Source organism: Lotus japonicus, chromosome 1 (genome assembly GCF_012489685.1).
Source record: "Lotus japonicus ecotype B-129 chromosome 1, LjGifu_v1.2".
Classification (NCBI taxonomy): Eukaryota; Viridiplantae; Streptophyta; class Magnoliopsida; order Fabales; family Fabaceae; genus Lotus; species Lotus japonicus.
The window spans coordinates 87,834,495-87,858,950 of NC_080041.1; the positions used below are offsets into that span (position 1 = coordinate 87,834,495).

The 24,456-nt window shown below is 34.2% G+C and overlaps 3 protein-coding genes and 1 long non-coding RNA gene across 7 annotated transcripts; 3 read left to right on the forward strand and 1 right to left on the reverse strand.

The window, feature by feature from the left end:
- The first annotated feature begins 633 nt into the window (after positions 1-633).
- On the forward strand, positions 634-3,285 carry LOC130727480 (uncharacterized). Its single transcript, XM_057578627.1, has one exon. It carries the CDS (start codon positions 1,492-1,494, stop codon positions 2,752-2,754), a length of 1,263 nt encoding a protein of 420 aa, XP_057434610.1. The 5' UTR covers positions 634-1,491; the 3' UTR covers positions 2,755-3,285.
- Positions 3,286-3,796: 511 nt separating this feature from the next.
- LOC130727481 (uncharacterized) lies at positions 3,797-6,696 on the forward strand. The gene is made up of 3 exons (XR_009015302.1): positions 3,797-4,598; positions 4,786-5,087; positions 5,199-6,696. It is a non-coding gene; the product is annotated as an uncharacterized LOC130727481 (long non-coding RNA).
- Positions 6,697-7,773: 1,077 nt separating this feature from the next.
- On the reverse strand, positions 7,774-12,513 carry LOC130727482 (uncharacterized). 4 transcript variants are annotated; one of them, XM_057578629.1, is made up of 7 exons: positions 12,366-12,472; positions 10,794-10,850; positions 9,238-10,405; positions 9,089-9,139; positions 8,912-9,010; positions 8,397-8,555; positions 7,774-8,155 (listed from the first exon to the last, which is right to left on the reverse strand). In XM_057578629.1, the coding sequence occupies exons 3-7, from the start codon at positions 10,381-10,383 to the stop codon at positions 8,003-8,005; spliced, it is 1,608 nt and encodes a 535-aa protein (XP_057434612.1). In that variant the 5' UTR covers positions 10,384-10,405; positions 10,794-10,850; positions 12,366-12,472; the 3' UTR covers positions 7,774-8,002. The 4 variants fall into 4 exon arrangements, with proteins under 4 accessions (XP_057434612.1, XP_057434611.1, XP_057434613.1 ...); XM_057578628.1 differs by lacking the exon at positions 10,794-10,850 and having other exon boundaries at positions 12,366-12,513; XM_057578630.1 differs by lacking the exons at positions 10,794-10,850; positions 12,366-12,472 and adding an exon at positions 11,793-12,195.
- Positions 12,514-20,926: 8,413 nt separating this feature from the next.
- LOC130727483 (uncharacterized) lies at positions 20,927-24,081 on the forward strand. Its single transcript, XM_057578632.1, has 2 exons — positions 20,927-21,175; positions 22,342-24,081. Exon 2 carries the CDS (start codon positions 22,384-22,386, stop codon positions 23,794-23,796), a length of 1,413 nt encoding a protein of 470 aa, XP_057434615.1. The 5' UTR covers positions 20,927-21,175; positions 22,342-22,383; the 3' UTR covers positions 23,797-24,081.
- Positions 24,082-24,456: the final 375 nt, after the last annotated feature.

The following is a 24,456-nucleotide window of genomic DNA, read 5'->3' on the forward strand; positions in this document are numbered from 1 at the left end:
AAATGAGCATCATCATCCAGAGTTCGTTTGAATGAAGATTTAATTGAAAACATGACCTTGTTAAGAGAATTTCAGATTTCTTATTCCGAAAAAACATTATTTGGATATCAATTAAGAGCACTTTGAAAATACAATGTAATTTATAACGCAAGTTCCTAACAGAAAGTAAATAATTTTCGGTTTTTGTTTGGCAGCGCCTTTACCTTTTAAAGTAGAGAGTTGTAGATTCTATTTTCTGCTTTTCCCAAGTGCTTTCGTCCGCTTGATCAATTGAAAGAAGTAACGAATTTAAAATTTCGCCATTTTATAAGAAACTCCAACAATCTCTTTCCTCAAACTCTCCAATTTATTGAATTTATTCATTCGATTCTGATGCCCTAGATATTTATAATTTTTTTAACAAAATCAACTACTTTAATCTAATATATGTATTTTCTAATATGTCAAATAATCATTGGATTAGATGTAAGTTTTACTTTCTTAATCGATTATTATTATCCACTTGTTGAATAAACAAATAAATGATTATATTTTTGTCAAAATAGGGAAGAAGAAGCCTTGGTAGAGAGAACAACGAAGAGAAACAAAAGTGGTAAGAGAAACCTCGATTATAAATAAATTCACCAACAAAAAGAAAAAGAAAATAATTTCGAGAGAAAGAAAAAAGAAAAGAAAAGAAAAACAAAAAACAGAGAGAGAGAAAGAGAAGAAAGCTTGAAGCTTGAAACCCAGTGAGTGAGGTTCGAGATTTGTATGCAAAATTCCTCAACTTTGCAAACCTCATAGTTCAATCAATGTGCAACTCCTTCGTTTTCCCCCTTCAAAGTCACTACCTTTAGTATTCAATCTTCTTCATTGTGCTTCCTTCCATTCCAATTTCAATTTTCCCCTGTTACTCTGTTTTCCCCAAACTCACTGATCTCGCACCCTTCTACTTCAAATTTCGCAATTTGAACTCCGCAGCATTGGAATTTGGTCAAAATGAGGGTTCAATTTGGTGCAGCGATGTGATGTTTCGTCACAGCCATGGTGTTTCCGACCCGGGTTTGGTGATTCAAACTTAGGGTTTTTGATTTGGGATTCAATTCAACGAAGTCGGTTTGATTTGAGGGGTTTCGCGCTTGGAGTTTTTGCGGTTTGATCTCTAGGGTTTTGGCTACCGGAAGATGAGATTTGGGTTTGCATTGTGCGGTCAATTGGTTGCTGAATTCGGGTTTGTTTGGGTGTAGAGGTAACAAACAGTGTTCTGGTTCAGAATTGCATGTTTCTTCTCTCTGGGGTTGCTGTTATTAGTGTAATTCATGCATCTGGTTGGTCTGATATGCAGTACTACTTGTAGCTAGTTGATTTGTGATTAGCTGTTATGGGGGAGGGGAAGTTTAGAGTTCTTTGGAAGCGGAAATAACTGCGATTTTGGCTCGAATTGGGGTTACGGGTGGGTGGGTCGTTTTTCTGATTCGTTGGGCGTTGTATGAATCTGTTTGGTCAGAAATGCAACCCCAGCAGAGCTCAAGAATTGATTTGGGTGAATTAAAGGCACACATTGTAAAGAAGCTTGGAGTGGATAAGTCAAAGCGGTACTTTTATTACTTGAACAGGTTTCTGAGTCAGAAGCTGGCCAAGAATGAGTTTGATAAGTTGTGTTTTCGAGTACTTGGGAGGGAGAATCTTCCGTTGCACAACCATTTTATAAAGTCAATTTTGAAGAATGCCTCCCAAGCAAAGACCCCGCCACCAATCCAACCATCCGGTCCCCTGAAGTCTGTTGATCGTGCTACAGACATATCTCCTGGTAGAGAAGATGGGCATGAACAGAGTGTTGCCAGCTTCCAGAATCAAAATCAAAATGCGACCATATGGTCGAATGGGGTTTTGCCTGTATCCCCACGAAAGGTTAGGTCTGGAATACGTGATCGGAAGTTGAGGGATAGACCAAGCCCTCTTGGACCAAATGGGAAGGTTGATTCTGTTTCTCACCAGTCCATGGGCACAGAAGACAGTGGTAGTAAAGTTGATATGGAGAATGGAATTCTTACTCCATGTGATTATCTGAGACCGACACAGCATCTTCTAGCTGTTGCTGAGCTACCTGAGGATGAAAGGGCGGATGCAGTTCAGCGACCTGCAGAAAAACCAAGAATACACGGCAAAGGGCCAGCAGAAATGTCAATTGTTGAAGATGGGGAAGAAGTGGATCAGTTTAACCGCCTGAATTTCTCTAGAAGTCCCTTGATAGCACCACTTGGGATTCCTTATTGTTCAGCAAGTGTAGGTGGGGCTCGCAAAGCATTGCCAGTGTCTAGCATTGGTGATTTTGATAGTTGCTGTGACAGTGGTTGGTTGTCTGATACAGATACGCTGCGAAGGCGAATGGAGCAGATTACTGCAGTACAGGGTCTTGGAGGTGTTTCCATGGAATGTGCCAATGTGTTGAATAACATGTTGGATGTATACTTGAAACGGTTGATCAGGTCTTGTGTTGAATTAGTGGGAGCTAGGTCCACGAATGATCTGAGGAAGCCCCCTGCCCCCAAACAGCAGATTCATGGTAAGGTCATAAATGGTGTGAGGCCAAGTAATCATCTACACATGCAGAATACTGGTGGGCTGGCAGAGCCTGTGCCTGAACATAGACCACCATGCTCAATTTCTTTGCATGATTTTAAAGTTGCCATGGAGCTAAATCCACAGCAACTTGGAGAAGATTGGCCACTGATGTTGGAGAAAATATCCATGCAATCGTTTGAGAAATAACACATTTATGAGGATTTGTCTTATGCAAAGCCAGAAGGTCTTCTGTTCTTTCTGCGAGTATGAACCAGATGGCCCCAATGCTTCTAGACCTTTCAGGATGAAATACTGGTTTTGACCTTCAAATTGTCTTATCTCTGGATTCTCTGCTATTTATAGGGCATGGTTGGGTCAACAATTTATTTAACTGCAACCAAGGGTACTATCAAATCAAACCCAGGATTGGTTGCATTGTTGTATGTTGTTAGCATTGATGTTGGCTGTAGCTAGAGATCTCAAAGCTTTTCTTTGCTTTACAGCCAACGAAAAAGAAAATTAAGAAAGTTTTGCAGGGGTGCTGTTTGTAGCTGGGGGAAGGAACTATAACATGTATAAGAGCTGCAGGGTTGCTCTGTATGTATTTTTAGATTGATTGGAATTCAATATCAATAACACATTAACATCTATTGAAGTTTCCCTGATGATTTTAGTTCTATGGTTGAATCCCCTGATGTCAAAATTCACCAATAGTTGAAGTAATGTTTTTGTTTTCTAGTCTTTTTGTGTAGAATTGTAGCTTACACAACTCTTTTACTTCATTAATTTGGTGACTGTAATTGTTATTTCTAAATTCTAATAAATGTGAAATTTATAAATTTTGACATGTTATTATTTCCTCCATCAAATGTACGTAGACTGAGTAGCATTTTTTTATGAATGCTTATTGAGATATCTTATCCATTTTTTTGTTTCTGTAGTGTTAACATCTGATTAATCGATAACCATTTTGATGTATTTGTTTAAAATTTGACTGATTGAAGTAACCTGCACATTTTTATGTATTACATTCATAGCAGCATATGGGATACTAGTACTTTTTCTGTAATCGGAAAGCTTTTAAAATTATAAGATTAAGCCTGAAGGGTGTTGGTGCTTTTTCTGCATTAAGTTCTCTTGAATGATTGGAACATTTTCTACTCATATATTGTAATTTATATTGACACTCATGTAGATGAAGAGTGTTGTTACGTTAAAAACAGTGTTGCTAGGAATCTGGCGTGCCGGTCGGTTAATTATGAAAGTTAGACTTGGAGGAAGTTACTTGTAAATGGGTTGTTGCATGTTATTTATTGAATGCAATGGGGGACTGAGAAAGAAGACTTTTTAATTGTGATCTTGCTACTTTCTTTGTTTTCTACTATTTGTCACAAAAAGCAACTGATACAATTAACAGTTTACACAATGTGTACATAATTCCATAATTTGTATAATCTACACACATTTATGGTTAGTGAAAAATTAAAATTTCAACATGTTTAAGCTGCAGCAACATTATGTATTGTTATGAATTTACAAATGGTCTCGACATTGAGTCATTATAATTGTTTATATGATGGTGACCAGCAGAATTCCTTGGAACATATGCTTTTAGCAGCATGCATGCTCCCAGTAAGATCATTCTACGTCTAATAATGTTGAAAGTTGAAACTTACCTAAGAATGTCTGAACCTTTCAGTATTGTCCTTGTTTTGCACACTGTTGCTTGTGCATTTTTAACTGATTTTCCCTTATCCTTGCAACTGAACACGTGATAAATGGGTGGCTAACAGGTTATTTTAGTTGGGGTTTTACTTTGTGTGTCTTTTACATCACTATAAATTGAATACAAAAAATCCATTGTAACTACCAGAAGCTAGACCATCAGTCTAAATTATGCAGTCCATCAGAAATAAATTATGGAGACTGATTTGTTATCAATGCTAATGACCATTGAAGTCTTTATGTTCATTGATCTTGTATGAATACTTGGAAGTTTGTTATTCTATTCTGTCCTCATCATTGTCACTCTGATGCCCCATTCTTGAAATGTAAAACTTAAAAAACCTTTCTGGACCAAAATGATATTAGAAGATTTATTTTTATATATTGAATTGCCATATTTATTATTTAGAATATTGAGGTTGGATTTTATTTGTATTTCTTCTCAAAACTTAAAACGGCCATGAATGATTTGAGTGGCTGTTGTGATGTCATCATCTTTTCAATCTTCTGCAGGTGTGACTAAGTTTTGGAGTTTGACGTTCAGGGCTGCATTGCGATAGATGATATTACATTAGGAGAGCCAAGGCTGGGAGAAATTGCATATAAAAATATGCCTTAACTTCTAGTTCTGGCAAGTTACTCCTGGAATCTTCAAAAATCTGCCAATAGCCTCTGCCTTCCAGTCCATAAATTTCTGCTGTGTCAGCAACTGAGTTAACTGTTGTTGATGAAAATTGGAGGGAAACTGAAGTGGCCATCTGGAAATTTCTTAAAGCTCAGGCAATGATTTACAATAGGTTAAAGTTGAAGTGGAGGTAATATGCAGTTTTCTCATAGATTAAAATTGCTATACTGCTGTGTATCTGGTACTTCTTGTGAATGTTGATTACCTGAATTAGGTGACATCTGCATTCTCTGTATAACAGGGGAACACACTGTTCAGAGTCAGATATTTTAGGTCCATCCCATATTTTGTCAAGTGATGAATTATGTATAGAATGCCAAAAGGACTGACGTATTCAGGGACCTATTCTGCAAATTCATGGAACTTAAGAATTAACATGCTGAATAGGGGTAAGAGAGAATGATGTCTTTGATTGTGTTTTCTCTGATCTTTTATATATTTTTTTGGCACTACATATCTGCAGCAAATTAGGGAAACTTGACTGTATAAATATGAGCCCTTTTTTTTTTTTTTGTCTTGGGGTCATATATGTTGTTCCATATGTTCTTATTCTTATTTCTGAGTATGTTAACTTAAATATCCGTGTAAAAACAGTAGTGAGTGATCGCATTAATATTTGCCATTTGTTAAAATTGAGGATGAGTATTTCAATGCTTCTAGTTCATTGTCTGGTGTTTGAGCATCTGTATAGAATTCTTTCCCTTTTTTTGCCATTCCTGTCATCTTGTTGAATTTGGCAAATGTACTGGCCGTTATGCTGCGAAAAAGGAAATTAAAAGAATTATGCAATTATGATATCACATTCCTCCAGCTGAATCAACTCTCATTATCTGCTGGGGAAAGTATGACTTGTAAGTTGGAAGAAATCTTTAACAACAAATTGTTTTATATCGATATTATTATTACCACAATTGTATTGCAGAACTTCAATTATGTTTATGACCAAATGCATATTGCTGCCCCTGTTATATGGTACTAATCTGAACTTCATGTTTGCTTATATTACTAGAATCACCATCAGAGAGGTTTTACCCCTCTACAAACCAGAGGCAAGAAAAGAAGGTTGTGACCTTTACATGATTCCCTATTGTAAACACTTACTTTGTGAAATCAGTTATTGTAATCATACTTAAGGGTGGGGATTTCTTTCTGACCCGGCCACATAATTTTTCCTTCTTACTCTTTATTTTTCTTTCACTCATCTTAAATTACAGAGGAGGGAGCTAATAATACATTTGGTCAGAAATGGTAGCAAAGCTGTTGGTTTGGGAAGCTATGATCATGTGTGATTCAAGCTAGAGGAAGCAGTTTCTCATGATATGGACATGTTCAAGTTCACTGCAGAATCACTCATATTAGAAGCCTATGAAGGAAGACTACTTGTACTGTAAAGATCTGAACAGCCAATAATGTTGAAGAACAAATCCTGAAGGGAAGATTGACAAAAACTGAGAGATTTTGATTTAGAAAGCTATAACGATGATTCAAAATTTTATTGATAAACGTTTTTTAAGCATGTACCAATTTATACAATTGTCCATGAGTCGTGAACGAAACTTGAATGTATGAGTCAAAAGAAGACTCACAGAAATATAAGGTTCATCTTTCCAGAAGACCAGTGGAATTAGAGTACAAGAATGGCCAGATCATGATAGAGCATCTGAATATTTTCAAGAGTATTATCAAGCAGTTAACAAATATTGAAATGAAAGTTAATGTTGAACTTAAGCTTTTTTTTTACTCCTGAGTTCACTACCTGAGAGTTGGGATACTTTGGTGGTTATTCTTAGTAACTTATCCTTGAAATGAAGGTCGAAATTCACATTGTTTCTGAAAGTTTGTTGAATGAAGAACCATGAAAGGGACATCATTCATCCCCATCAGTCTGAGGAAAAATGTTGTGGAGAAATATGGAATAAAAGAAACATGAAGGAGTGAAACTTGTAGAAGAAGTAAAAGCAAAGAGAAAAGGGCATTTTATATCTTATCCCAAAATGATTTGTTTTCCTAATGGTAAGATTGGCCATCAAAAGCCTAAATGTAGTTTTTCAAAAGAATCAAAAGTCTGGAAATGTCAAATTAGATCGGATAGGTCCCAAGGTAGATTTCAAACCTCAATTTTCATCATGAGCATACCCTATATTGTAGATTGATTAATCTTAGAATATAGAAGACAATGAACATAATCAATTGCTAAAAATGGATAATTTGTTTTTCACGTTTCACTTTTTATGCTACACGATATCACACGATTTTCATTGTAACATTTTTATTTTTTCACTCCAAACTTGCTAAAACTAATGGTTTATATTCTCTTCTTTCGAGTTTTTTATTTTTACTTCAATCGGATGGTAATTTTCTCCATTTTAAAACTCACTAGTCACTGCCGTTTCTTATCACAAATTTCATTTAAGGGAAAGTGACCTATAATATAATGTCCCACATTAAAAGTGGGGAAGACTCCACTAAAGTACCTTCTTGGTGATAACTAAAAATTTGGAATGATGTTTTAAGAAGTAGTTTACTCTCAATTCAAGTTAGGACAAGAATTAGATTTTAGAGATTTTGTTATTTAGGTGGTAACTAAACAACCTAAGTCTAAAGCCCAGCCACATAATTCCTAAATATCTGGTTTTGAAAAGTTGCCGAACTCTTTACCAAAAACAAAACAAAACAAGAGTTGCCAAACACCTTGTACTATCATTATCAACGTGGAAGAAAAAGGAAAACTTGCATGCCCCACCTTAAAGTCTTCCTTTCAAATCCTTAGAGCTTCTTATATTGAAAAAGAAAAATGGGTTAATGCAAAGAGCAAGTAGCAAGGACATTAAATGTGACTATTGCACTCTGAAAAAGAAATTTCAAGTCTATCAAGCCAGTGGCTTGTATTATTTGATAATGTGGATGAAGATATTGGCTATGTACAAAATGACCAATAAGAAGAGGTGAGAAGCAACTGTATTTTGTACAAAATGACAAGAAAACTTAACAGAAAGAGGGGGTTAATAAGAAATCAGCCTCCCTCCTATGACCTAAACGATGTAATTACTGGGAAGATGATGAAGGACTAGAGGACGCCACTGGTGCTTTGCAAATAGGGCACCAGTTCTTCAGCCGTAGCCACTGCTGTATGCAAACCACATGATACTTGTGCTCACATTTCAGACTCCCCACTTCATCTGCAGCCACATATTCCTCCTACAGATAAAGTCAACTTATCAAAATCATATCTTGTAACAATAAGCCTTTGATCAATGATGTGCATGTTTGAAAATCCTTTTATAATTGATTCTAAAGTCACAATCAATTCAGAGGAGAATATAGCCTCTGCGTTTCAGAATTGATGCTAAGGAAAGAGAAGCTGATATACACCTGGCTATTATGAAAAAAGTAAGATGATGCAAAAATATTAGTTAATATGTGAATTAAGAAAAAATACCTGGCAGATGCTGCATTTGATATCATCCTTATTCTCATTGCAAGTCACATTGTCTGAGGCTGAGGGTTGATACGGATTTTTCTTAAGGCATTCTGATAGAGCTTCCTCTGTTACAGCTGTGCTCACAGTGCCCATTCTTTCTTCCAGAGCCAGCAGTTCCTGTCATTCATAGAAAATTTAGGAGGTAAGGATAGGAAAAAAAACTCAAAATAACTGCATTCAATATCAAGGATCATGGTCCTTACTTAAGGCTATCTCCCCCAACCTAGCTAAATTTTAAAACTCTACCTGAAGTTAAGGATGTAAACGTATTGCCAATAAACAACACTTACAATTAGGTTATAATCCTTAATGTTACTTTAATAACTTGCATTCTTGAAAATATTTTTACCCAAACAGGTTGTAACTTTTAACATAATCTTCAAACCACAGCACATATTATAAGAAAAAAAAATGGGAAATGAAGTGCACAAATATAACAAAATGAATAGTGGCACCTTATGATGTTAACAAACCTCATATGACATGTTATCAATGTCCAATCGCATGTCTCTGTGCTGATCATAGAAGTTTAGTCCAGAAAGGAACAAGTTGGACTCCAATAAAAGAATTTGCTGTGAAGACACAAAATGAAAGCATCAAATACAAATAACTGACATAACAAGACAGAGAAAATTTAAATCCGGACTTACCTCATGTGTTAGCTCAACATCTTGTTCAATCCTCTCAAGTGCCAACAATACCTAAATGCAATTTAGGAAACAGTTATTTAGTTGTAAAATGTCAATTGTCACATTACAGATAAGAAAAATGTAATTCTCCTGTTTACAATGAAAATTACCTCTGCAATACCATCCATGTTATAACGTCGTCGAAAACTATCCCGATTTATTAGAGAATGAGTGATGCCATATTCTCTAGGAGACACAGGCATAAGACCATATAACTCCTCACTGCTAGTACCGGTTCTACTGTTAGAGCTTGAACTTGATAGAGTCTCCAGAGTAGTATGATGTGATCCATTAGGAGCATTAAGATGACCAGAATGTGGAAAAGAAGGTATCATGAGAAGGGACTGATTGGGTTCCACTGGAATAGCATTTTGGCTAGCAAGCCTTCCCCTGGCATGACCACCGATTGATCTACGTGTTCTAACAGATGGCGAGTTGCTGTCTGGCCTATCCCTGTGAGGAGCATCTCTAGATATTCTTGAATCAGAGATATATATACCGTTTCTGGAACCAGAATGCCGTCCTTCTACTAAGGAACCACTTATCTTCTTCCCTTTGGCAGCGGAACTACTTTCCCCTTCACAATTTCTCTTTTTTATCATATCTTTCCGTCTGTTAAGGGTGGAATCTGATGGTGAACAACCAGCAGGGATGACATCAGAAATAGAGTTGCATCTGAGGTTCCTTAACCCGTACCTACTAGTGCCAGCACGTGTCCCTGGACCAGTGCTTTGAATTTCTTGACCTCGTAGGGCAGGCTTCCTCCGCGATCTTGTATTAGATACTAAACTAGAGCTCCCTCCTTCGGTCCGCGTGACATTACCAGACTCTGAGTTTTCTACTTCACCATGAAGCCCTCTCTGAACCTTTTCAGGTGGAGGGACAGGCTTTGAAACTTCTGGTTCATCTTGTACGCTACTGGTTTCAGATGAATCTGTCTCTAACTGAGATGATAGTGTTTTCTGAGCCTTCTTAACAGGTTTTCCTGTGTTACTTGTCCCAGAAGAAGTTCGAGAAGAGCTTCCAATTGCTTCCTTTCCATTGGAAGATCGCATTGAAGGCCTCAAAGATTTTCCCTTTTCAAAAGAACCAATTCGAGTACCTTTAGGAGAGTTGACTCCGCTGCTGCAACCAACGCGGCTGCATACTTGACCATTTTGATCTCTAGTATTAGCACTATCTCTAAACATGTGGCCCATCCCCTTTTTAGGGACTACCATTCCACTAATGGCTCTTTTACCAGAATATTCATCCATCAATAGCGTATTCCCTTCAAATCTGTAACACATTGGCATATGATGTATAAGAAGATCAAAAACTCATACAAGCTACATGATTGTCAAAAGCATAGTATATATAGTTTAAGACAACAATTTTACATGTTTCTACATTGCAATGTCTTATATACAGAACTCAAGCTGCAATACAAAGACTAGCCAGACATTTTTACCATCTAGAAATCAGAGAATAATCCAACTGCAATATGATATCCCAAAACTGCTACAAACTTGTTACATGCCATAGCTAAATTTCCTCATAGAATTATTTTCTCAATAACCTTCAGTAATTAATTTTATGCATTGAAGGGAAATAAAGATAAAATATATTTGTATTTTCATAATGATTGAAGTTATCCCAAAAAAATTCACTGTTCGAATTCTCTTACAGAGGAGCTTCAGATGAATTTGACTTAAAGCAATCATATACAATTGCTGGAATTAATCTGAAGAGAACAAAAAAAAAAAAGAATTCAGCATTATAAGATAATACAGGGGCCATAAGACAATAATCATTGTTAACATGCTCATGCTGTGTGTTTGGGAGGCAAAGCAGCCTTTCTCAGTAAGTATTTAGAAATTCCTTTGACAAGAAAATTTAACCAAAGGAAAACGTTGCAAAAATGAACCAATAAGTCAATTCACAAGTCTCATGCCAATTTCATCATTTGAAAATTTATTCACAAGAAAATCAGGCATTTCTTGAGCAAGTTGAGTTACTTAGATTATAAATAGCATGCTTGATGAACATATCCTTAGAAATTTTGAACTACATCAAAATAGATGTATTAAATCAACAGCAAGAAAAACAGCCAACTTTGAATGGTATTTCTGGTGTAGAAAAAAAAAGAAATCATACAAGAGGGAAAACATATACTTGAAATCTCAAGTAGTTAAATTCATGCTATAAACGGAAAGAAAAAAAAACTCTAATCCCATGTGGTCAGAATTTCAAGAAAACCAGCTAGCAAACAAGCATCCATTCAACTGTCAACATAAACTGGGTTATTGAATCTACCAAACAGCCAGTTACAAACTATGCAGAAAATTTCCAGGGCAGCATGCATAATCCACAAAGATATATGCCTTGCCAGACACTAGAATAATTACTATCAAGTGATGGAGCTGCAACTTTGAATTTCTTTATAAGCTCCTAGTGCAGGACAAGTGGACAACCAAATTCCATACATGAAATTAGAAGTTACTATAGTCTAACAATATCTACATAATAGCATAATAACTTGTTATTTTCAATACTAGCTATATTATGAGCCAAAAGGGTGTATAATATTCTTATCCCTATAGATGATGCTCTTGAATTTATTAACAAAATTCTTCAGCCAGAACAATCAAAAAGGAAAGTAAAACAAAAAACAAAAAACTATTACATGATCAGATGATGATGAACACCAGCTGCCAGAAACCATGGTACAAAGCAACATTTTTTATGACTAAACAGAGAAACCCATGTCCTAAAAAACAATCATTTGTGAAGAACCAAACAATTTATTGAGGTGTTTTAAACTGAAACAAGAATAATTAAGTGAAGGAGAAAGAAACTAGAGTAGATGAATGGTCCCATAACCCAGAAAAAGAAGGGGGTCGCCCCATTTTTAAAGGACGGAACTTTCCATCAAATTTTCTCCACACAATCACAGAGACTTCGTCTCCGCCATTTCAGCGCTGAAATTAAGCTCAACGCAACTCAGACCCAATAAAATCACAAAAAATAAAAAATAAAAAAATTGAACGAGCTACAAATTTCCTCGCAAAATCGATGAAATTCAATTTCAACGACCCAAAATCCATTAATTATTTTAGAAAAAAAAATTAAAATTCAAAAAAAAATTCAATCGTCCATTTTTTTCCAAGGTCAACATGGAAAAAGAAAAGAAAAATTGCGGTGGAGATTGAATTTGTGTATTGAGATTTCAGCGTAGAAATTTGAATTCCGTAGCTACCTTTTTCAGTTGTTGTGGTTTCTTCTTCTTCGTTTGAAACTTGAGAGAGCAGAGAAAACCAGAGAGAAAAGCTTTGTTTGGGAGAGAGAAGAAGAGGTTTCAGCTTAATCCACGCAACAAAGGTGTTTTAAACTTTTAATATAATAAAGTAATAAATATTTTTATTTATTTATTTATGAATAAAAGTTTGAGTTACTTCGGCTCCCGTCGCAACCATGAAATATGGTATGTTTCTGAATCATATGTCGCTTGCAGTTACAAAGTTACTTAAAGATTGTTGGTTATCAAAACAACTGTCACACTGTTAAAATCGAACATACAATCTTTTAAAATGCAGTCAGAATCAAACATACAATCTTATGTAATGAAGTGGTTTCACTCAAACATAAGTTGATTATTTATTAATTTGTTTTATACATAGGAAAATGATTATTTATTATTTATCTTATGGGAAGGGAACTGAACTGAAAAGGAAAAGAAAAATTAAAGAAAATTAAAGGGTCGTAGTTAGTGGCGCCGCCTAATTGTAAAACGAGAAGAAAGAGATCTGGACCGTTGATTGTGGAGGGTTAGGGTGATTAAGGGATTGGATTAAGTGTGGTGTCACACTCAAAGAACCTTAAATGAGTTTGAGTAACTAACGTGGGGTTCAATCAGTGGGCACACGAAAGGAATGGGAAATCAAATCAATGTGATGCTCCAATCTCAGGTATGAATCAACGTGTTCGTACATGTTATCTACTAAATTAATAAGGTGTATATTTTCAATTGATAATAGTAAGTTCCATCCACAAAAAGTGTAAATGAGTTTTTGTTGATTACAATTATATTTTTTATACTTGTTCATGAAACTGTGTTGGTCATTTTTTTCTATTTTTATGTGTTTTTAGTATTCATGTAATAGAAAAATAAAGTGAATTTTTAATAAGACAATGGCTCATGGGCCAACTGTGAAAATCTGAGCTGGTAAATTAAGAATCTTCATCAATTTTAGTGCAATCTAATATGATTAGACAGTGTGTTGATATGTTGGGAAGAAACTCAAATGGATGAGTGAGCCTGAATTGTCAACCCTACCATCTTTGTCCTTCCACTTTGTTAGTAACTTGTATTAGGGCTTACTCCCTTTTTTAATTTGTTTTTCTTTTTAACATTCAATTGTGTTAGACTTAGTACCTTGAAAAATTGAGATTACCTTTGACATTTGATGACTCTTTTCAAAAACATAATAGATACACAAATCAGAAAAAGAAAACAAGCATTTCATAGTGCAAGATGCTAGATTACGTGTGCTTATGGTAACACATGGGCCTCATAATGTAGAGTTGAGAAAAAGGTCAAATGAATTCTCCATTCAAAACTAGAAAGGAAAAAAAAAAAGATTAAAAAGAGTAATGAATTGAAAGGCATAAAAAGATTCATTCGTGTGTATTACCATAACGAAAATAAAAAGGAAGAACATTCGTTTTTTCTAGCTAGCTATTTTAGTGTATGACAAATGCACATTGTCCACTATGGAAGTCACGAGTAGAATAGTAATTAATACAAAATGACAACAATTTTCATATTCCTCATTTTGATAATGACGTGATAGGACATGTTTCACTTTTTTTTTTTTTTTGGTCAAAGTGAGATGGTTTCACTTTGACTTTCACATGTTTTTCTTACAGTTCATAAAAGTAAAAACCGGCCCATTTCGCCGGCATGTATATACTGAGCCGGCTTTATTTTGTTTAAATGCTATTATACGTGAAAAATATTCATAAAAAACAAGATGCAATTGGTTGACCAATTTTTTTTATAAGCAATTGGTTGACCAATTAAAAAGCAATTCAATGCGTGTTTGACATAAAAGGAAATTTCCAAGTTGATAAGCATGTGGATTGTTGTTTTCGTGTAAAGATTTCAGTAAGATTAAACATTTCCTAAATTTTAATCCTTTTATCCTCCAATAAAGTTTATTATTTTTCTACTTTCAAAAAAAATTATTATTTTTCTTGAAATAAAATTTATTTTTCATAAGTGATAGAGTCATAAAAATATATCTTTTCGATGTAAAAAAGTTACCAACATAGATGATGTAAACTAATTTTTTCCCGACTAAATGTAAAAAAACCATTTCTCTTAGTACAGTAATAGTTTAGCACAACTACCAACCGTGAAAATACTTTAATTAATATTTTTTTTTTCATAAATGATTTGTGGTATGATATTTTAGTCAATATGATTGTCTTTTGAGTAATTTTACTCTAATTTAATTTTTTAAATATGTGTTAGTGTGAAAAGTTTTACACAAACATACAATTAGTGAATTATATTTCTTTATTTTTATTTTATTCAAATGTAATTGTAACATGATAATTTGATGATAAACTGTGTAAAACCTTTTTACAGTAGTAATTAAACTAATTTTAGAAATAAATCACACAAAATGAAATAAAAAGGAAGAACATGTACAAAATCTAGAGTTGGAATGGTTGCATGTAAGCCAGGTGTAGGGCAAGGAGCGGATATGGCGCACTGTGATCCCTCCACCACTACCACATAGTGATGTAACTCTTTTGTAAGCTACAATTTGTTTTTGTCTTGGGTCTTGTTTGGTAGCTAGCTAAGGGTTTAGATAAGGTTAAGCCCTATAACGTCATAAGGTCGCTGATGAAAGAAACATAGAAAAGGAAGAATGGGTGGGGTTAGCAGTAGTGGCCATTTTGGACCTCTCGATGCTTTCAACGATGTGTTTTAAATCAAACCAATTAATAATGAATAGTTTGGCTTCCTCCACTACATGCCATCGTTGGCCTTGGCCACATACAAATTTTTGGTTGATGACATGGTGACATGGTGTTATATATGGCTTTTAAGCGTCTCAACCCAGCCGTGTGATTAGTTGAGTTTTTAGCGGTTCATGAGCCAACGCGACTCAAATGACTGGTGGTAAATTTTAGAGCTGTTAAAACGGGCTAACTTGACCTACTTGGGATGGTTCACCACGAATTACCAAAAAAAATGCATTGAGTTACCTGGTTCATTTTTTGACGAGCTAGAAAATAATAAATCCTTGTGCATTAGCAAATTGACTCGCAAGTTTCTATAAATTAAACAAACTAGATTCAAGGTATGTACTATATGAATTTTAACCAATTCCTGCCAATGAGTCGGGTTGGGTTAGCTTGGCTTGCTAGTTGCAAGCCAAACTGACAACTCGAGTAAAAAATAAACTCATATTTTTAGGATTAATTCGACTTGGCCCACTTAATTTCTCAGCTAAAATAAGTTTAAGTTGAGTTGACTTGTTCAATCAACTTTTATTTTACATATTTGTTTAAATCCTAAAAGGCGAATTTTCATATATTTTTTCTTGTTTTCAAACCTTTTGTTTTAGTAAATTAGGATTAGCTAATTCATGTGAGCCGGGTTGGTTCACTTTAACATCTCTTTAGCTTAGTTTGCTAGATAGCACTTGTTATAACAGCTCAAAAGCTCCACCAACAAAACCATTGCTTGAAGGCCAACCGGGTGAGTTGCCAACACGTTTGGTTGTGGTAGGTGAACAGGTGGTGCTCCACGTACAATTGCCACCTATTAATTGGATTAATTTGGTGATGCTGTGTGTTAAGTGTTAACCCAAGCCTCCAACGTGTTCTTTTTCCCCAATTTTAAGCTAGAAATTAAGAAATAATAAAACAATATAAAATGGAGTTCTATTCTACATCACATCCTATAAATTTTTTTTGAAAGATCAAATATTCATTGATAAAAAGATAGGGACAACAAAGAAGAAAAGCAACCGCGAGCAAAGCAGTATACTCAAGGAAGCTTCTTCACAAACAAGTCCTAGTACAATGAGATAAAAAAGGTGGGCACACAGTCCCTGAGTTCTAACCAAACAAATAGTCCACTTAAAGAGTTCCCAACCTTTCTTCTAATAAAACCCAAACAGGAGCATTGGTTTCACAACCAGTGTTAGCTAATAGATCAGCCTCAGAATTGGCCTCCCTGAAGGTGTGCCTTACTTCTAAGCAGTTCACTTCATGGAGCAAATAATCAATTTGATTCAGCTCATTGAGTAATTTCCAAGGCCACATCCTATAAATATAATTGTCAAACCAATAATAAATTAATGCAAAGCCGGTTGGTCTAAGTAGTTACATGCTTGAGTCATGCATGTACATAAAAAAATAAAAGAATAAATTACTTAAAATAAAATGACGGCGTAGCCTACTCATGTTTGCGATTTCAAGAAATCATCCAAAACTATGTAAGTAGTGAGGAAATATTTAGCATGAAAAGTCAAAATATGTAATTATTTATTTTATATGATTTAAATTTAGAGCGTGAAAATGTGTACATAGTGAAGCTGCTGCTTTGCATCAAATCTATATATCTATATATATATATAAAGCACACTTGAGTTTTAGCATTAAATACATAAGCAAAACTCAAGTGTTGCATTGTATTAAAAGTATCCAAGCAAAAAAAATTGTAATAAATATATTCAACAATAATAAAATTTAAATTTAAAAATTTATATTGTCAAAAATCATTCAACTACTTACATTAAATAACAACGTTCATAAACTTAAAATTTACTTGAGTTTTGTATTTCACAAATATTAAAATTAAATTCAATAAGAAAATAATAGTTTTTAACAAATAATTTAGATAAAATAGTTTTAAAATTTTAAAATTTCAATTTATATGTAAAAGAGACTTGAGTTTTACATTAAACCATATAACTCTCATACCTTTTTATTAAAATACATTAAGAAATAATAAATTTTCTTTGTAATAATATATTAAAAAATGAAAAAATTTGTATTGTAAAAAAATATTCAACTACTTACATTAAATAACAATATTCATCAACTTAAAATTGACTTTAAAAAAACACTGAAATTATCTTCAATTTTGCATTTGACAAATATTAAAAAATTAAACTTATTTAATAATAAATAATATGTATAAAATATTTTAAAATTGAAAAATGCCGTAAAAAGGTATTTATTCTTAACTATAACATATATGTGCATTATTGAAAAAAGAGTAAAATACACTCACCCCCCTCAAGATTTGCAAGAATGACACTCCACCCCATTCTTTTTAAAAATCTACACTCCACCCCATTTTTTATAAAGGCAAATTTTAGTGACGAAAACAAATTCCTCACTACTAAAAACTAATTACTAGTTAGTAAAAAATTAAATAAATTTAATGCATATACACTATCATACATTAATTTATGAAAATAATTTTACTGAATTAAATTTAAAAAAACCATTCACTCTGTTTGTTAAGTCCACGTCCCATCTATCTCCAAATCATATTTCTCACCACAAACGGCCACCACCAAGCCTTTACTCCCTTTAACACGGCTCCACTGTCCCACAATGTGAAACCCCATGGCACCTCCATGCCTCAAAGTTTTGTTGCAACCTGAACCCCATAACGTGAATCGCACATCCCTAAAGCCACTTGTTCAACTACTTATTGTGAATTTCACCCCTTGAAGTTGTGAGCGAACGCTCTGTTGGTCTTAGATATTGTTGGATTTTGTTAAAAACGATGCTCCACCGCCTCGTTGGGCTCTAATAACCTCAGATCCACTTCATATTTTCATAATTTTGTTTCTCTATTTTCTTCACCCATTTGTGTTGCTTTTTTGGCCTACAACCCAATTTTGAAAATTGGAGGTATAAAGAGATTATTTTGATTAAAATTGAATTATTACCAAATATGAAAACACAAGCATGTTTCACTATGTTCGAGATATGGTTTGTAAATCGGGCAGGTGTGCTATTGCATAATTTGCATTATGAATTTACGGAGGAAAAACGCGATTGAGAGAATGAGGAGGATTGTGATGTTTTCATTTTTAAATTTATTGGATTATATTGAATTTTTTTTTTGAAATTATTGATTAAAAATTTAAATAATAACTAATTATTAATGAAAAATATTTTTCGTCACTAAATTTGCCTCTATATAAAATGGGGTGGGATGTAGATTTTAGATAAGAATGGGGTGGAGTGTAATTCTAACAAACCTTAAGGGGGGTGAGTGTACTTTACTCTTGAAAAAAATATTTAAACACATTTTTAATCTATGATATATTAGTAAAAATTACTCGAGGAAGCATAATAGAGAAAAATAATATTGACAAAAGTGGAAGAAATGTTTGTTGTGAGAGTCTCAAGGATTAATCTCATGGCTATCGACTGTGAGAAAACATTTGCAAACCAAATAAGTTGAAAAAATTTATTCACAAGATAACATTTTGGACAATTTTTTGTCAAAAGGGTATTTAAGTTATCACTTATTGTAATTCAAAAAGTTAAAATCAATTTATTCTTCTTGGTCATGACATGTCACAGCAAATGACTTTCCATGTAAAAAGTATAAAAAAATGATATTAAAACTTATTTCATGGCATTAAATACTTATTAATTAACATTTTTTACGTAATTTAAATATTTTAAATTAAGTTAATAATTTTTCATATTATTAAATAAATATATTTTTTAATTGTTAAAATTATTTCTATGCTAATAATTAAATTTGAGTAATATTAATTATTTATACAAAAAGAACTATAATAATATTTATTGAAATGTCTTAACACAAATTTTTTATATTTATAATTAAAAAATATTTTAATTTTTATTTAATTAAACTAAAATAATTTTTATATATTGGTAAAAAATATTGTAAGTAAACTCGTGCAACGCACGAGTATAATATCTAGTATTTAGTATTTTGAAAGAGCTTTGACTTCACAATGATTTTATTTAGCTTGAACATGATTACTTCATTGAATGATAAACATTGCAATACAAACTCGTTTGCTCTAAACACTTAACACTTTAAGCATGGTAAACACAAAATAAGAAATAAATCACCACCAAACAATAGAAAATCCTATTACAAAGGGCAGGCATGAATGCTCCAATCTCTAGTGTCTTGATTCTATTTTCAACATTTTTTTCCTTGCTAGAGATATCATAGGATCGGATAATGATAGATTTGGTAACATGCTTTATAGAAATTAAACTTTGATCTTGCCATTGCATTATGAAAACCACAAGGAATCATTAGTTAGAGCCCTAGGTTAGTGGTGGTGAGAAGAGGGAACAAAAGAGGGTGAGGGAAAGAGATGGGTGGTGGTCACGAGTGGTGTGAGTGAGAGGCGGAGACGAAGATAGTGGAAAAAAACAAGAAAAACATAAAATAAAAACCCTAGCTAGAGGATATGACTCTCATAAAGGAGAGAGAAGAACCCTCATAAAGAGATTAGGTCGAGGTCGTGTGATAAAAAAACTATTGTATTAATTACACAAGGTGCTCTAGAAAGCTAACCTAATGTTATATTATGGGCAAGCTAGCCCTAAAGAGTGTAAGTATGTGGCGATACTTAACTCCTTGTGACCCTTTTCATTTTTATGTCTTGAGCTTGCTTTCCTTGTGAGCCTACGATATCCTTCCTTAATTTTAGATCATTCATATATCTTCATTATTGTTGATTCGCTTGATATCGTCGGGTTCAGATTTCATGCTTTTTATTTTGTAGCAATGGTTTCCTTGATAAACATTATGATTGGTTGTTCTATGAGTCGCGACATGATTTATAGGATTTGTTGTTGGTTGAGTTGATCTTGCCCCTTCTAAGTACCCATCATGACGTGGCATTGAGTAGAGCGAGGATTGACCGACTAGCCTATTGCTAGGTAATTGATCGATTAGGATAGAATCAGACAATACAAAACACTACAAGTCTCGATTCTAGTGGACAAGAGGAGTTGCGACCAATTTTTCGTTGGCTGATTATGATAAAGCAAGACGATACTAAGCCTCGTAAGTCGGGGTCTAATGGGGAAATCACTCATGGTTGTGCTCCTACTTATTCCTTGCTAGAGTTGGGGGTACAGAGACCTGCAAGCCCTAAGTTCAGTGGTTGAGAGGACTTGGGTGCACACCTAGTTGTTCATTGCTAGCCAACTGTCGGACTAGAATAAGCTGGTTAAGCATTATTAGAAATATAATATAAAACATTCAAAGTCATTTACATAACAACTTACGTTTTTTTTTGGAATAATTGGTTCTTCACATGATATCAGAGTCTCTATGACCAAATTGTATAAAATTTGATTATTGATACCCTCAATTATTCTAATGAGAAAACTTGAATTTAAGCCCATAGTATATAGGCGGACATGTGCATTGTCCACACTTCAAGGCCAAATAAACTCTTCAGTTTTTTTTTTTTTTAATAGGCATGTTAGAGTATAACCATTTACCTAACCGTTTAAGTTTTATTTAGGAATTTAAAGTGATTGTTTTATGAGTCATGGTAAGAACCGCTTATTCACTAAAAGATAAAGAACAATGTTAGTTCCATAAAATAGTAAGAAAGAACTTTCTAACATATTCTAAACTAAATTTAGATAAAAAAATGTCTTAAGAAACTCTTACATTGCATTGAATTAAAAAGGAAAGGGTCAACTCTGCAACCCACATCCCGGTAATAAAGGAACATAGAACAACCATTTGTTTTGATTTAATGGCCAGGAATTCAAACACCTGCACTGCCTTCACAAACACCATCACCATTTTTGAGTTTATGCGTAATTTGCGCTCCATTTATGATATTATTAAGCATCCGAAACCCCCTCTTTCTAATATTTTTATGATCTTCCAACCAATGTTTTGTTTTCGTTTTGCTCCTTTCTTCATATATTCTCATCTTTCAAAGCAAAGGCAATTTCATTTGCTTTGTGCTCACAAATTCACTTTTCCATGAACTCTCTTTTATCAAGGTACGTTTTCTGAACCTGAATCTTCTCTGATTTGGTTGTCTCAAATTTACTCTTCCTATATTGAGTTGAATTTGCACAAAGCCCTTGAATATTGCATCCTTTGTATATCTATCATTGTGTCACATGTCCATTGGTTGCTTTCTTCTCCTTTTTTCCATATCAAATAGATTTTGTTAAAAACATCCCTGAATAAAGATCAATTGATCATAATCATTTGACAAATACTTTATGTTTCCTTGATTTTTTATCTAATGAAAAAAACTCACTTGATCTTTCTTCATGTACAAATAATTTGTTAGAGTAAATCTTCTGAGGAAGATGGATATTCCTCAAACAATAATACATTAACGTGGATGATATGAAAAATGAAGAGATAGGCATTCTTGGGCCAAAAAGTATAATAATGACATGCTTTAATTTCATTTTACACCAGGGAGGAACCTTTCCTTAAGCCCTATAAAGAAAGGGAACCTTTCTTATTTATTAATGAGTTAGGCTATAGGCTTTTCTTTTCTTTTCTTTCATTCTTTTTTGGGTGTTAAAGTTGAGAACTTGAGATAGGCTTTCCACGTTAATCCATTATATCCAACTAGTGGAGGCGTGGAGCACATGTTATGTCAAACCTCAAAAGTATAGACCACTTGTTATAATTATGAAAATTAATTGTGATTATGCATGACCATTTTTTCTTTATGAAATTCTCATTGTCTAGCCAACACATTAAAATTCTGAAATACCAACGGAAGTTTAGTTTAATTCGTATCTGTTTGATTCATCTTAAACAAGTTTTTAAGTTCGAATATTGTATTTCATTGAAAATGCTAACTTCACAAGAATTTGGATGCTCATGACTCGAACAAGATTGTATCTTGTGAATGACATTTGTATTTAAAAAACAAAATCTGGAATTGTTTCATTAAAATCTTGATTAAGGGATGGACTTATCCCATTGTATTTCCAGATGTATTGATTTGTGCACCCTCTCAATTAGATTTGTGTATTCATTAATTGGTTTTCACTTATTTAACTCAACTTATTCATAATAAATGTGAAGTTTCACCACATAAACTTGAATTTTTACATCAAGTAAAATTTAGTGCAATATGGAGAGTCATAGACATCCTTTACATCCAACATAATTGGGTTTGATTTTTGCTAATATGCAGGTTCTCTTGAACAAATTATTAGCTTGAGACATCTAACCATACATGGCAACAAAAACTAAAGACACTAGTGCTACAGGGAAGGAGAAGAAGCCCTCATCTTCTATCCCCATCACAAGCACCAAAAAGACCACCAAGCCCTCATCCACAGCAAGCCCATCAGACAAGCCCACCTCAAGCCCATCAGACAAACAAATCCCAAACTACCTCAAGCCCACAATCAGCTCACGCCTTGAGTCCCAGTCCTTCAAGCTAGCCAGCAAGAGTGATGCTCAAAACAAAGCCACTCTCAACAGAAGAAGGTCCTTTGACAAACCACCATCACCTTCAGGCCCAAAACAAAGACAGCACACTCTTTCAAGGCAAAACAATGCCCTTGTGTCCCCTGGCCCTAGAGACAGGGTCCTAACTCGATCTTCCACCACTCTTCCAGTGAAAACCATAAACACTACCAAACCTGTTTCAGAGAGGAATTCAAAGACTTCTAAAGAAGGAAAAACTCACCCTCTGGTTGCCAAGAGTGCAAAGAAGAGCAGCCCCATTATTTTCACTCCAGCAAATAAGAAGGTAGCTGCTGCTGGTGCTTCTGCTGCTAAATCGAAGAAAACCTCAAAGACCATCACTGTTCCTGAAACCACAGAAGGGACCCATGTTGATGAACCTGAGGCAGAAGTTAAAGAAGCTGTGAATGAAGAAGAGATTGCAGAAGTAGAAAAAGTGGAGGATAAAGAACAAGAGGCTGAAAATGTACCTGAAACCCCACCTCATGTTGAATCTGAACCTGAACATGAGCATGATCAAAAAATTGAAGAGTCTGAACCTGAACATGAGCATGATCAAAAAGTTGAAGAGTCTGATCAGCCTCAAATTCAAGATGATCATGATGAGAAGGTGGTACCTACTGTGTCAGAACAAGAAGAAGAAGAAGCAAAAGAAGAGAAAATCATCAAAGATGAGCATGAAGAGGTAGAGAATACAATCCAAGAGGAAAGCAACATTGATGAGAGTCAGCCAGAAATTAATCATTCAGCCAATGAAGAAGTTGAGGTCAAAGAAAAGGAAGAAGAAGAAGAAGGTGGGGTTATAACAGAAGAAGATCATAAAAATGAGACCACCAATGAGGAAAAGACAGAGGAAGAAGAGAAGGAAGGGGTTGAATCAGGAGAAACAAGTGAAGGGGTTAAGTTAACAGAAGGAGTTGAAGAGGGTGATGAACAGAGTGAAGCTAAAGAAGAAGCTAAAGAAGAGGGTGATGAACATAGTGAAGCTAAAGAAGAAGCCGTGGCAGAGTCACCAAAGCCAAATCAACAAACAGCTTCTGTTCATGGTAAGAAAGAGTCTCAGGTATCAAATGATGTCATTGAAGAGACTGCGAGCAAACTATTGGAGGCGAGAAAGAACAAGGTGAGAGCTTTGGCTGGTGCATTTCAGACTGTTATTGATTATCAAACCAAATGAAACAAGACACTTTGTGTGCATTTGTTGTGAGACTGAGACAGAATGAAGAGAACACATCTCTTTGGTCTCTTCCAAACCTGAAAATTAAGGAGGTGCTGATGTGTTCCCTCCAATCATTTGTTCATAAACATGTGTAATTAATACCATTGTAATTTATATAATTTAGTCTTTGGTCAAATTAATTAACCCCTGGGATTGTAATTTTCTTTTATATATATGTACAATGATATTTTCTTTTGTTTTGTTATTGTAACAAAAAAAACTATTTTAGGGACAAACAATGAACAATGTATTGATCAATTGGTAAATAAGCTAAAGTATTCCATAAAACCCTAGGAACAAAAACAATTGCCTTGTTCCCCAAGATTTCCTTAGTCACCCTAAAAACAAACAGTATGTTACATAATAGATATTTTTTAGACAAGGATAATATGTATCCATCATAAACATTACAAATTGATTCACTTAGAGTAGATGCTCGCTCACACTAAACAATAAACTTCTGGTTATAAAATATGTTTGATTCACATAATTAATGATCAAACCCCCGACCAAATAATTAAGAGACAAAATGAAGAACCACCGCGCCCAATTAGTGGTTTGTACTTTAGCTAAGAATAAGCTCTTCTCTCCAAACTTAGGTGATGCCGAAAGTTGGCA

Excerpts from the sequence above, each read along its gene's own strand:
- LOC130727480 (XM_057578627.1), top strand. The coding sequence starts at position 1,492 with ATGCAACCCCAGCAGAGCTCAAGAATTGATTTGGGTGAATTAAAGGCA.
- LOC130727482 (XM_057578628.1), bottom strand. The coding sequence starts at position 10,383 with ATGGATGAATATTCTGGTAAAAGAGCCATTAGTGGAATGGTAGTCCCT. Across the intron at positions 9,011-9,088 it reads ATGTTGAGCTAACACATGAG|CAAATTCTTTTATTGGAGTC; the intron begins GTAAGTCCGGAT and ends GTGTCTTCACAG. Across the intron at positions 8,556-8,911 it reads TTGATAACATGTCATATGAG|GAACTGCTGGCTCTGGAAGA; the intron begins GTTTGTTAACAT and ends TATGAATGACAG.
- LOC130727483 (XM_057578632.1), top strand. The coding sequence starts at position 22,384 with ATGGCAACAAAAACTAAAGACACTAGTGCTACAGGGAAGGAGAAGAAG.